General features: G+C 51.5%; 1 protein-coding gene across 1 annotated transcript; it reads left to right on the plus strand.

Moving 5' to 3' along the window:
• The first annotated feature begins 12,161 nt into the window (after positions 1-12,161).
• On the plus strand, positions 12,162-12,915 carry LOC114511912 (calmodulin-1-like). Its single transcript, XM_028530749.2, has one exon. The coding sequence runs from the start codon at positions 12,236-12,238 to the stop codon at positions 12,680-12,682; it is 447 nt and encodes a 148-aa protein (XP_028386550.1). The 5' UTR covers positions 12,162-12,235; the 3' UTR covers positions 12,683-12,915.
• The last annotated feature ends 184 nt before the right edge of the window (positions 12,916-13,099 follow it).

The raw sequence follows: 13,099 nt of genomic DNA on the forward strand, positions 1-13,099 counted from the left end.
CAGTAAACGCTGATGGAATGACTAGATTGGCGAAGGGCACAGCTCGGAGGGGTGAACGAGCCTGCCACGGAGAAGGATGGGGCTTGCCCAAGCCGCGCCGGTCCTGAGAAGACTTCCCTCTTCAACGATCAGCCTGTCTTTTCCCCTCTTTCCTTCCCTTAGGTATCAAACCTCAAAAAATAGTGGCTTATATTTGCCACATGTACTTTCTCCCCGTCTGATCACGCTTCTGTGTGCTGACAGCGTCTGCTGTCCCCACCACTGCCTCCCCTAGTGAAGGCCACAGCCACCTGGACGGCCAGATCTGACCTCCCTTTTCAGGCCTTGTCCATCTTGTAGTCATCCTCAAGGCCAGTTCAGACATGACCGCCTTGCGCGAACATTCCCTGACCCCCCAAAGCAGGCTTGAATAGGCCTTCCTGGCACCTTCTCTGAAACACAGTCCTCTCTCAGGTCCCACAGTTCTCCTGCTAGCTCTCTGGCTAGCTTCTGCCTTGTTGGGGCTTCTTTTCCACCAGCTCTGAGGCATGGGCTCTACCTCTGGACTCCTGTCCCTCCCCACACCATGAGCAGCCTCCTTCTCTCCAAGGCTTCATGCAGCCCCACGTGCTAATGACCTGTAACCTTTATCTCTGACCCTCACTTCTCCCCTGAGCTCCAGATTCATGTTTTCAATTTCCTACAGGATTTTTGCACCCGGATGTCCTCATGGCCCTTCCATCTCAGAACACGCCACTTGGACTCATTCCCTCTGCCTGCCACACCTCACCAAATCCTCCTAAATTTCACTTGACGGCATTACCCAGACATCTCAGTCATCTCTGGGGATTTTTTCTTCCTCGCCTTCCTCAGGCAATGGGTCACCTTGGTGAGTTGTATCTAATCTCTGTGGTATCTTACATCTGTCCCCTACTCACGCCTGTCCCCAGGGCACTCACCATCTCTTGCTCGGACTGTTGCAGTAGCCTTCTAACCTCTCTCCCAGGACCCAGGCACTCCACCCCACCCTCCACATGACCATGAGGAAACTTTCTGAAACACACATTTGATTACATCACTCGTCTGTTTTAGTGTGTCCGAAGGATTGATTTCCCTGCCGCTTCCAGAATGAAGTCCAAGCTCCAGCCTGAAAGGCCTGTGAAGGGCAAGGTTAAAGGTTGTGTCACCGTCAGTGTTCCCTATTTTGATTAGTGACCTTTCACAGTCCAGCCCCTTGGCAGCCTCATCTCGGACCTCGCACGTGGCAGCCCTCGAAGACGCCAGGCGCTCCCAGGGCTCCAGCCCTTGTTTACGCAGCTCCCTCAGCCCTTAGCGCGACTGTCTCCTCCATCCCTTGGAATTCCTTGAAAGCCCCAGGCCCGGTGCTAGGGACAGGGCCGCAGGGAACGTCAGGGTAATAGACTGACGAGTAAACAAGTGTGATGCTGAGGAAAGTGCCGGGGCAGGGCCTCGGTCATACACCCTCGCTGGAGAGAAAAGGGCAGGAAAAGCCAAACCACGCCCATCACGGTCATCGGTGAGCGCGGTGTCGAGGCAGAAGGAGCGTGTTGGATAAGGCCACTCGGGCGCTATCATAAAGTACCAGGGAAGTAGCTTATAAACAGAAACGTAGTGCCCGAGGTCTGAGGGCTGGGAAGCCCGAGGCCAGGGCACTAGCGCAGCCATGTTCTGCCTCCTCCCGGCTCACAGTGAGGCCCCTTCCTGTGTCCTCACACGGTGGCAGGGACAGGCGCTCTGTGGGGTCTCTCCCAGGAGCACTGATCTCCTTCATGCAGGCTTCGCCCTCGTGACCCCAGCGCCTCCCGCCTGTGAGTGCCAGCTCTCGGGGAGCTTTAGGGTTTCAGCACACACGTTTGGGGTGGGGGGGCACCCACATTCAGCCCACAGCATGTGATAACTGGATGTGCCAGCCACACGGCTGGGCTGCAGGCAAGGGGCCCCGCCCCCGGAACGACGCGGGGCCAGTGGCTCCCAATGCCTTCCTCACCTAGTCCCCGCTTTCCGATTCGTGCTGCCCACCGCCCTGCTGCTGACACACCCTCCCCCACCGTCTCCTCCACCGCCTTCAAGCTCCAGCCCACACAGCGTTCTCTTCTGCGTCGCGGCCGTGTGTGTCCTTGGCACTGGACCTCAGCTTCTCTGGTCAAACAGAGTGGTTGTGCCCCACAGACCAATGCATTTGTTTGGACGAGTAGTCGTGCTTCGACCTCTTTACGTGTCTTTACTTGTGGCAACTGGCCATTGCCCAGGGCCGTAGAGACTCGCAGGGTTAGAGGGTGCTTAACAATGCAGACGGACTGCCTCCCAGTACTTGCATCTCCCGTGTGACCCTGCACCAAGCACTGGTCAGCCCATGTTCCCGGAGAACTCCCTTCCTCCATTTACCCTTCAACTATCAAGTCTGTATCTCCTGGCTGTTCTCCAGCCCCCTGCTCCCTGGAGAACAGAACAATGCATTCCTACCTCCGCAGAACTGCCCTTTAAGTAGCTGAAGACTGCCCTCCAGCCTCCTGAGGATGCCAAGCTAAACGTGTCTCCATTTCCTTCACCCCTTCCTCATGTGATGGGATTTCGAGTGTCTTCACCATTTTGCCCATTGCCCTTGCTCTAAACAAGACGGACAACTGTGACACTGACTAGACCAGGCAGAATGTGGCTTTCTCTTTCAAGCTGTTGACCCAAGGAGAAAACCCAATCATAGGCTTCACACAAGCAAAAAGCAAAAATGTTACGCTTGAAATTTGAAAATAGGCCACTGGTTGCCTCGCTGCTCCAAACACTCTGTGCCCCACTGGAGCCACAGCACTTCCCAGTAACCAGGAAGACAGATGGCAGGCACTAAAAATGTCGTGTTTAAAAACACACAAGCAGCGCTGGCTGGCGTGGCTCAGTGGACTGAGTGCCGGCCTGCAAACCAAAGGGTCACTGGTTCAATTCCCAGTCAGGACACATGCCTGGGTTGCAGGCCGGGTCACCAGTTGGGGACGTGCGAGAGGCAACCGATCAATGTTTCTCTCTCACATGATGTTCCTCTCCCTTTCTTTCTCCCTCCCTTCTCCTCTCTCTAGAAATAAATGCAATATATTTTTTAAAGATTTTATTTATTTATTTTTAGAGAGAGAGGGAGGGAGAAAGAGAGAGAGAGAGAGAGAGAAACATCAATGTGTGGTTGCTGGGGGCCTCGGCCTGCAACCCAGGCATGTGCCCTGACTGGGAATTGAACCTGCGATGCCTGGTTCGCAGCCTGTGCTCAGTCCACTGAGCTACGCCAGCCAGGGCTAAATACAATATTTTTAAAAAAACATGCAAGCAGTAGCTGGAAGGCTGTGTTTTCAGAAACTTTCTGGGAGCTCACTGAAATTAAGGATGGGGCCAGCTCCCACCGGTCACCCCCGCCCCCCTGCCCTGCCCCAAATGTGCGTAGTCTCAGCTCCCCAGCTCCCATGACACCCACAACGGCCACCTGGGCCGGCTCTCAGCAGAGTCCTACGGAGGTGAGGTTGGCGGGGCCTGCCCTGCCTGCCTGTACCATCTCCACTGTTCCGAATGCCTCCTTTCACTTTCAAGAAGCGAACTATGCCAATTGTGTGTAGTTTGCTTCTGCACATCTCTGAAATTTTCGCTGAGCAAGGACCTCCAACAGAGTAGGAACTGTGTCTATCTTTTCAACCTGTGTACCCCCGTCTTCCCGCATCAAAAACTGCTCTTTAAAAAGGCATTTTATCGATTCATTGATATGCTCTCGTGAATTCATGTCAGTAAATTATTTTCCCAGGGATGTTTGCATTTTAAGTCTTATTTCTAATTAGGGTCTCCAGCTAAGTGAACACGGTTGGTGGAATGTGCCGTGGAAAGAACCTTCCTTCTTGGGCTTCAGTTTCACCATCTGTAAACTGAGGGGGCGTCTGAGCTCCAGCTCGCTCATCTATGAGTCAATGATGTATCTGGCATTAATAAGACCTCATGCGTTAGTCATGACTCGTTAGTCATCAGTTGGTAGTAGGATGGCTTTCTATTGGTTTTTCTCTGCAGAGAGAGCAGGGTGTGAGGGGGTCTGGCTGCAACACCTGTCACCCTGCTGTTGGCCAGGGCGACTCGGCCGATGCAGCTGGCCAGGAGGGCGTCCCCGTCCTCCCTCGCTGACCCACGCGCATCCCTCCCAAAGCTGCATGCTCAGTTGAAGAGGACAGCCTTCGTAGCCAGAGGAGAGGACTGGTCTTCAGTCAAGGGTATACGAGTAGCCGTGCTCCCTGCTAGAACCTCCAGACAAGGTCTATAGAGAGAGGACAGTGTGTTGTAAGAAACTGGCCCACACAGTCATGGAGACAAGTCCCGGGATCTGCAGGGTGGGTTATGGACCTGGAGACTCGGGAGAGCCCGGGAGAGCCCGCGGCCAGTCCCAGCCCCAGTCGGAAAGCCTGAGAACCACAGCAGCTCCAGGGAGACGGCCAGCCAGCTCCAGGCCCAGGCAGGGCCGACGGTCCAGTCCGAGTCTGAAGGCAGGAAGAGGTCAAAGTCCCAACTCAAAGGCAGTGAGGAAGGGGGATCCCGTCTCACTCAGTGGGCAGTCAGCGGTTTTGTCCTCTTCGGGCCTGCAACTGAGTGAGTGAGGCCCCCCACCTTTGCTTACTCGGCCTCCCCACAAATGTTAACCTCCTCCACAGACACCCGCACGGACACCCAGAATAATGTTTGGCCAAGTGTCTGTGCACCTGTGGCCTAGTGAGTTGGCACGCAAAGCCAACCGCCACACTGTCGGAAGCAGGTGGCAGTCCCTGGAAAGGTCTGGCCCTGACAGTGGACGAGAGAGAGGTCCAGAGGGACGTTCTCTGAGCACCTGGACAAAGGGCAGGGCCGTCAGACCCTGCCTCTCTTCCTGCTTCCCGCCCACCGCCCACGGTGTCGCTCCACTCCCACTTCACAGCGGCAAGTTTTCGTCTTTTTTGCATTGAGAAAAACAGAACTATTCTAAGGAACGTATTACCCATAAAATTCACAGATATTAATAAATTAAACAAAATGCTTCTTTCCATAGCATACTGAAACAAAACCACAAGTTCATTTTAAAAAGGTGGCACCACTCACCATTCACACGGTATCACTCAGCTGATGCAACAGCCAGAATGAGCCGTGGACGAACCCCGAGGCCGAGAGGCCGAGCCCAGCCTCCCTGTCGGCACAGCCCCCAGCGTCAGAAGCCAGCGTGTTAGGCTGCGGCTGTCCATTTGTGGAGAAGTAAGGTGGTTTTCATTTGCTCATTTCTTATGTTTGCTCAAAAATGCATTGAATCGAGCAAGCAAATTTACAGAGCACCTACTATGTGTAGACACAGACCTAGACTTGGAGCTGCAGCACGGTAAGATGCCCCTTGTGCCGCTGAAGAACGTGGTGGGGGAACAGGCTGGGAATTCCTGTTGGAGCTTCAGGTCTCATGTTTGTCTCCCTTCTCCTCGGAAGCCCTCCCTGATTCCACACTAGCCGTCCTCACCCCAGTCCGGGCTAGGGCCCCTCAGTGCACTTTCCAGCCCTGTGGCTCTCACCACAGCACATCACACATTCTGCAATTGCTTCTGCGTCTCTCTGAGCTCCTCCGTGGTGAGGGACTGCCAACAGGGTAGAGACTGCTCCTGTCTTTGCACCCGGTCACAGCCCTGACACGTGGCGGTTGCTTCTTCATAAATGTCTGTGGAAAGAACCAGTAGATGAATAAGTCAAATGGATTTTTGCCCGATGCACACGAGTGCCACAGTCACGGCATGTTCTGGGAAGACTGGCGGGGATGTGATTAGCACCGGGGGAACTGGAGAAGGAGATGCCGCAGCTGAGAGTTGGAGCACAAATCAATCTCGGTAGGCAGAGAAGACGCAGGGCTTTCCACGGAGAGAATGCATCAGGTGCACAGGCACCAAGGCCCCACGGAGACAGGTGTGGTTGTACCATGGGTGGAAGCTCACTGTGGCAGAAGCAGGGTTTGGGGGACTAAGAGACCAGGAGAGCAGCAGGTGAAGAGGGCGAAGAGCCGCACGGAGCTTGGCTGCCACGTGCAGGTGAGTCTCCCAAGGGTTCTCGGCTGCCTGGGTGTCTTCTCGGTGCTCTGGGAGGAGGGCTCAGGCTGCAGTGCAGGCAGGGCCTTAGCGGCCAGCCGGCAGGGCGAGCCGAGGCCACAGGGAGATCAATAAGGTTAATGTATTGGTCCAAGAGACAGATGGCACGACAGGGGCGGTGATGGTCAGCAGCGAGGTGATCGATGGGAGGGATAGTAGGGTGTGGGGTCAATAAGCCTCGGTGGCTTTCTTCATGACTAATGCATGGAGATGGAGCAAATGCATGTCCGGTCGATGGAAGTGCTCCTGTGCTTTGAAAGTGTTCATTAAGTCAGAACGCTGTGAACTTGCTCTGAGGAGGGAAAGAGGCTTTGTCCCTATTTCAGACACACGCTCCTGGCAGCACTGCTCCCGCCACGCCCCCTTGTTCTTTCGGCCCTGGTGGCACTTGTCACACTGCCTGGCGATGCTAGAAATAACCTCTCGCTTGCACGTGCCGTCCTTCCTCACGGGGAACGTGAGAGCTCAGGGCACAGGTCTGCATTTTGCACGTGCCTCTCCACACCCCGGTGCCTCTCCCCACCAGGGGTCCAGTCAGCAGCAACAGGTGACGACCGACTGGAGGAGGCTCATCGGAAGGGGATGACACAGGCCTGAAGTCCTCCGCATTAAACAAAAACAATCCTCTCTCTTGGGTATAACGTTAGAGTTACGGAAAAGCTGTGGAGACAGTGCAGAGGCTTCCTGCAGGCCCCTCACCTCCACCTTTTGAAATGAGTGGTGGCAGAACGAAGGCAGCCCCAAGTCAGCGGCCCCCCGACAGACCAGTCGCATCAGCTCAGCCAGCCAGGTCACCGAGGGAAGGAGGACGAGGGCCTCCCGCCTGCAGGCTCCTCTCGTGTCGCTGTAACGAAGTCACTAAGGAAAGGCCAGCCCTCGGGGTGCCCGCTGTGTCAGACCCACACCTTGCTCTCCCTGCAGCCCGCTCCCCCCACCCCCCAACCTGGGTCCCTACGTGGGCACGGGGCTGCTTCCCACCGGCCCCCTCACTGCCCCACCTGAGCTGCAGCGGTGGTGGCGTCTCTCTCGTTGCCACAGCCCCAGGGCTAACATAGGGCCCAGCATAGAGGAAGGCAGGCAAACATTTTCCTGGCGAGAAGGAGGGAAGGAGAGAGCATCAGTGGGGATTGCACATTGCTAGCTGCCAGGTAGGCGGGGTGCACGGAATCGAGGTGTCTGTGCCACAGAATTCCAGCATCTGTGTCCTCGATCTATGAGGCCCTCACCACACACACAGCACAAGGACTTGTCGAAAGTCAATGCCAGTGAGGGGCAGACTAGGGTCAATGACAAGCTGCCTCCCAGTGTGTGCAGAGATCTGGTGACAGTGCTGCGTGTCAGAAAGCACCAGTTCTGAACAGCCTCGGGCCAGCGGTGACAAAACTGCCAGGCTGCTGTAATGGAACCTGACCCTGGAAACAAAGGGCTTTTTCCCCAACAGCAAGAGAAGTAACCTGAGACCCAGGCTGCCCAGGGGATGTTCCCCACCCCTACTCTGCCCGCTCCTCCTCCCCACGCACGGCTCTGCAGGGAGGGGCACTCCAGGCCAGAAAGGAAGACCCATGAATGTACAAGGATGGGGCACTGCCCACCTACCCCAGCCTGGCGCCCCTTTCTCCATGTCTGGGCTCAAACCACAAGCCAGGACCCCCATCTCCACCCCCCTCTGGGAGATGGGCAGGATCTGGCCTGGTGGGGGTGGAGAGGGCTATGAATAGCCTGACCCTTCCTCTCTCCATCACAGAAAAATCATTTCTCCGTCCTATAAACTGCATTAGTGTTGGTAGGGGACTCAAGACTTGGCGAATTTTAGCTTAAGGTAAAAGTTACAAGCTTAGCAAGTAATGTATGTGTTAAAGCTTTTGTTTCAGAAACTACAGATAAGGCTGGTCCTGGCTCCTGGAAAAACAGCCGACCTCCTGGGGCACTGGCTAGAGATTACTGCCTGGGGAAATCTGGAGGCATCTGGACCTTTGTGCTCCAGGGAGAGACAGAGGACCACCCGCCCCTGGGAACAGCTAACTGCCCAGGACAGGAATGTTGCTGCTTCCTTCACGAAATTCTCCCTGAATCTCAGAGTCCCCACCACACCTTGTTTATTCCCTGCTATGGAAACGGCCTGGAAAGAAAAGACAAGATGGGCTGTTAGGGTATGAACCCGCCATCTTCTTGGATCCCCGGCCATCTGAATAAAGCGCCCATAAAGATTCAATCGCTGTCATTGCTTCTTGGGTTTGGTAGAGACAGGCAGCCCGAACGCCAATGTCTTTTCCAGCTACAGTATCTTTGTTTCATGTTCTGCATTTTCTACTTACAGATGCCTGATACATCGTCGATGTGCATTTGGTTCATACGAGCTTGTTCCTTAAAGGCACAGGCTGGGTTGCCCGTGTTGGGGACCCCACGCACAGAGGACTCAGCCAGCTCGGTTGTGATGTCTTTGAGGTCACTTGTGGCTTCCTCCTCCTTCCTTCCCAGAGGCCCCTTCCTCCTGCCTCACTCCTCTCTTTCCATACTCGTTAGCGAGTTATGTTTCTGCGAGAAACGCACTTTAAGACTGGGGAACTACCAACACAAGGCCCCAGCTGCCTGTGAACTGGCTTATCCGGCCCCAGGTATCGCAGACTTGTGCTGCGGAAGGCCTCTGCGCCCCAGCCTCGTGCTCCCCAAGGGCTTGCAGTCTCCTCTCGTGTCCCCTGGAACCACCAGCACAGCGAGGAGGTGGCTGCTGGGCCAGGGGACAAAGAGTGAGCACGCTGGTGGGCCAGCCTCTGTGTGCTGGTGGCACGGGCAGGCTGACACTGATGGGTCCTTTTTGCTGCTCACATATCACACACACTCACACACACTCATACACACTCACACACAGCCTCTGGGCCAGGCTGTTTCAGGGTGGGAGGAATTAGAGAAGCAAAATACCGTGTGTGTGTGTGTGTGTGTGTGTGTGTGTGTGCACGCACGTGTACAGTCCTGAACTTGACCTGGAAGTAGCAATGCCAACGTACAACGTATTTGCATTGAATTTTCCCCCAGTTTGGTCCACTTCAAAAGCCTAAAACCAGTAACCAATCCAGTAACAAGCGCCCCTGATGCAGATATTATGGCCTCTACATCCTTTTTCCAAAACAAAGCAGTCACAGACCCTTACAGGAAATAGCTCATTCCAGGTCTGTGGCCACAAATATACAAGATGGGCTGGGACATCCAGTCAGGCCAGAAAACAAAGAAACTTTCAAAATGATTGTGTCAAAAGGATCCAGAAAATCAACTTGAAGAGGCTCCCACTGGCCAGAAATGGGAACAGTCTGAGCATGAGGAACAATGGGAAGGACCGAAACATCGAGTACGTGTGAATTCTTGAGTACATGACGCCACTGAGGGAAAACCTCTCTGTCATCCTGAGGGAGGGACTGGGAGGAGGCTGATTATTTTGAAGAAGAAATGAAAGAGTATCATCATTCCCCAATGCCTATGAAATAATGGGTCCAAGTAAAGACGTCAGTGACTGCCAGCATCGAAAAGACAACCAGCTACTGCCTGAGCCTTTTCACGGGAGCACATAAATCTCTTAAGTGTTGTGAAAACAAACACAAAAGTCCCGAATCTAATCTGGTCTCTGACTTTAATTACCAATGTAACAGAAAATACAGAGCAATAAAAACATGTGAAATATAACCATTCTCTATAGGATGAATAATCCAACTTCTTAACAAATTGCAAGGAAAAAAGTAAAAGTTGAGGAGATGCCTATGGAGTATAAGAATTTAAGAGACACATCAATCAATTGCAACATACGGGACTTACTAGTGGGGACCCAAAACACCTGGAATTACCTTCTGGAGGGCAGGCCCCATGTAGTTGGGTGAGTGTTCTAGGAACCCACCTATACCAGTGAACCAGCTGGCAGTGTTGTGAGAGGCTGCATTCAGCTTCAGTCATTTGTTTTTAAAAACTCAACACATCTGCCCATTTTACAATAGGTGATTTACCAGAGCACCTGCCCGCACCAGGCTGAGTATTCAGCAGTTTTTCACCAAAAATGGCATGGCCTCGGTGCCCCACCCTCCCTATTAACCCGGTCTCACCAGATAACTTTGTTTTTGTCCCCCCTACTGCAAAAAAAGCCCTCAAAGGGAAACATTTTGCCACAGAAGAGGTGAAACAAACAATAACAACAAAAAGGCAGAAGCACTAAAGGCATCAAAATTGAGTCAAAACTGTTTTTGAGTGATAGAAAAAACATCTCTTTAGGTATATCGTATCGAACGGAGAGTACTTTGAAGGGGAATGAAGTTTAAACAGGTAAAAACAAATACGCAATTTTTTTAAAGATTTTATTTATTCATTTTTAGAGAGAGGGGAAGAGAAGGAAAGAAACATCAATGTGTGGTTGCCTCTCCCACGCCCCCTACTGGGGACCTGGCCTGCAACCCCAGCATATGCCCTGACTGGGAATCAAACTGGCGACCCTTTTGTTCGCAGCCCACGCTCAATCTACTGAGCTACACCAGCCAGGGCCAAATACATGATTTTTTATAAATTCTGGGTTTTGGGGTCCCCTCTCATATTTAGATGCTAATTTGAACAAAACTATACAAAATAATTTATGAGACAGAAAATGTGAACACTGGTTATTTGGTTACGCTAAGGAATTTTTATCTGATAATAGTAATATGGCAATATGGTTTTAAAAATAAGTCCTAACCTTTGAGAAATACATCCTGAAGTGTTTAGAAATTAAATATAATGTCTGAAATTTGCTTCAAAATGACGCAGGAGGATAAAGGCCTGTGTCCTTGTGACAGAACGAACGTGAACCTGATGCGGCCCCAAGGTCTTACCACCACCGCAGGGGGAGGGGGGAAGGGGAACAGCTCAACACTGAGGACAGTCAGCCAAACACAGACGGTGGGCAGTTCCGTAGAAGAAATGAGTGGTTTTCACAAATGAATGGCATTTTAAAAAGTAGTGTGTTAAAGACATACTACTAAAGACAATTTATCTTCGTTGTTTATTTCCGTTGGAACCAGCCAAGTATAAAAGACATGTTCAGGACAATCGGGGAAAGTTGTACACGAATGGGGTGGTTAACAATAAGGAACCACTGTCGGCTAGACATGTTTGTAGTGCTGTGACGGACTTGTTTAAAGTCCTGTTTTTAAAGGTGTGCACTGAAGTACTTACTGTAAGTCAAACGAATCGTGTCTGCCGCATGCTTTAAAAATAGCCCAGAAAAAAAGGTGAGGGGTCGGGGTGTGAAATAAAAATGGCAGAATGCTAATGATTGCTGAAGTTAGGCTCATTATACCAGGTTCATTACTCATGTATGTTTGAAAATTTCCACAATAAAAAGCTAAATGAAATATAGAGCCAAGACCGGTGCGGCTCAGCTCCTTGAGCATGGCTCTGCAAGGAGAAAAGTCACTGGTTGGTCCTTGTCAGGGCAGGAGCTGGATTTTGGGCCTGGTCCCGGCTGGGGCGCGAGGGCGGGGAAACCAACCATCGTTTCTCTCACATATCAATGTTTCTTTCCCTCCCTTTCCCTCTGTCTAAAGAAAAATAAGTAGATGAAATCTTTTTTAAAAGTATACAGAACATTTACAAAATAAACAAAGCTAGTTGAATTTAAAGGACAGGAAGACCCATCAGGTTTGAAGGGGTGAGGGTGGTGACAAGGCAGAGAAGCCTCTGAACTTGACCTGAGCCTGGCAGGGTCTAGGAGATGAGAAAAGGCAGGAACCAAGGCACAGCGGGGTCAAAATCCTCGCCTGCATGTCAGGGAGTTCGTATTGCTGCAGTTCTTGCTCCATCGCCTTGGACATACCATGAGCCCATGGAAAAGGAAAGTGCCCTCACTTCTCTGCACTCCCTACACTCTTCCACTCCCTTTCTCGACCTGGCATTCCCAAAGGAAGCCCCCAATCCGGGGGACAGCACAGCCACACCCAATCACCAAGAGAGCAGAGTATTGGTCTATGACTCCCCCTGCTGGTGGTGCTGGGAACTGAAGCTGACAAAATACGAGAAGGGAGTTGGGGATCATTTTTGAGAAATCTGATTCTGAGTCCAAGTGGAGCCAGCGAGCTGAGTGGTTGTGTGGTTGAGTCTCGGAGACCCGTAGCACTAGCAGCATGGCTGACCAGCTGACTGAGGAGCAGATTGCGGAATTCAAAGCTTTTTCACTATTTGACAAGGATGGTGATGGGACTATTACAACAAAGGAATTGGGAACTGTAATGAGGTCTCTTGGGCAGAATCCTACAGAAGCAGAGTTACAGGACATGATTAATGAAGTAGATGCTGATGGTAATGGCACAATTGACTTCCCGGAATTTCTGACAATGATGGCAAGAAAAATGAAAGACACAGACAGTGAAGAAGAAATTAGAGAAGCATTCCGTGTGTTCGATAAGGATGGCAATGGCTACATTAGTGCAGTAGAACGTTGCCATGTGATGACAAGCCTTGGAGAGAAGTTAACAGATGAAGAGGTTGATGAAGTGATCAGGGAAGCAGATATTGATGGCGATGGTCAAGTAAACTATGAAGAGTTTGTACAAATGATGACAGCAAAGTGAAGACATTGTACAGAATGTGTTAAATGTCTTGTACAAAATTGTTTGCCTTTTGTTTGTAACTTATCTGCAAAAGGTTTCCCCTACTGTCAAAAAATATGCATGTAGAGTAATTAGGACTTCATTCCTCCATGTTTTCTTCTGCTATTGTCATTGTCCCAAAACCTTATTTTAGAAAATTGATCAAGTAACATGTTGCATGTGGCTTACTCTGGATATATCTAAGCCCTTCTACATATCTAAACTTAGTAGGAGTTGGTCAAATGAGGGAACATCTGGGTTATGCCTTTTTTTTAAGTAGTTTTCTTTAGGAACTGTCAGCATACTGTTGTTGCAGTGTGGAGTTGTAATTCTGCATGGACTATGGACAGTCAACAATACATACTTAAAGTTGCACTATTGTAAAACGGGTGTATTATC

The sequence above is a fragment of the Phyllostomus discolor genome, chromosome 14, assembly GCF_004126475.2.
Source record: "Phyllostomus discolor isolate MPI-MPIP mPhyDis1 chromosome 14, mPhyDis1.pri.v3, whole genome shotgun sequence".
Taxonomy (NCBI): domain Eukaryota; kingdom Metazoa; phylum Chordata; class Mammalia; order Chiroptera; family Phyllostomidae; genus Phyllostomus; species Phyllostomus discolor.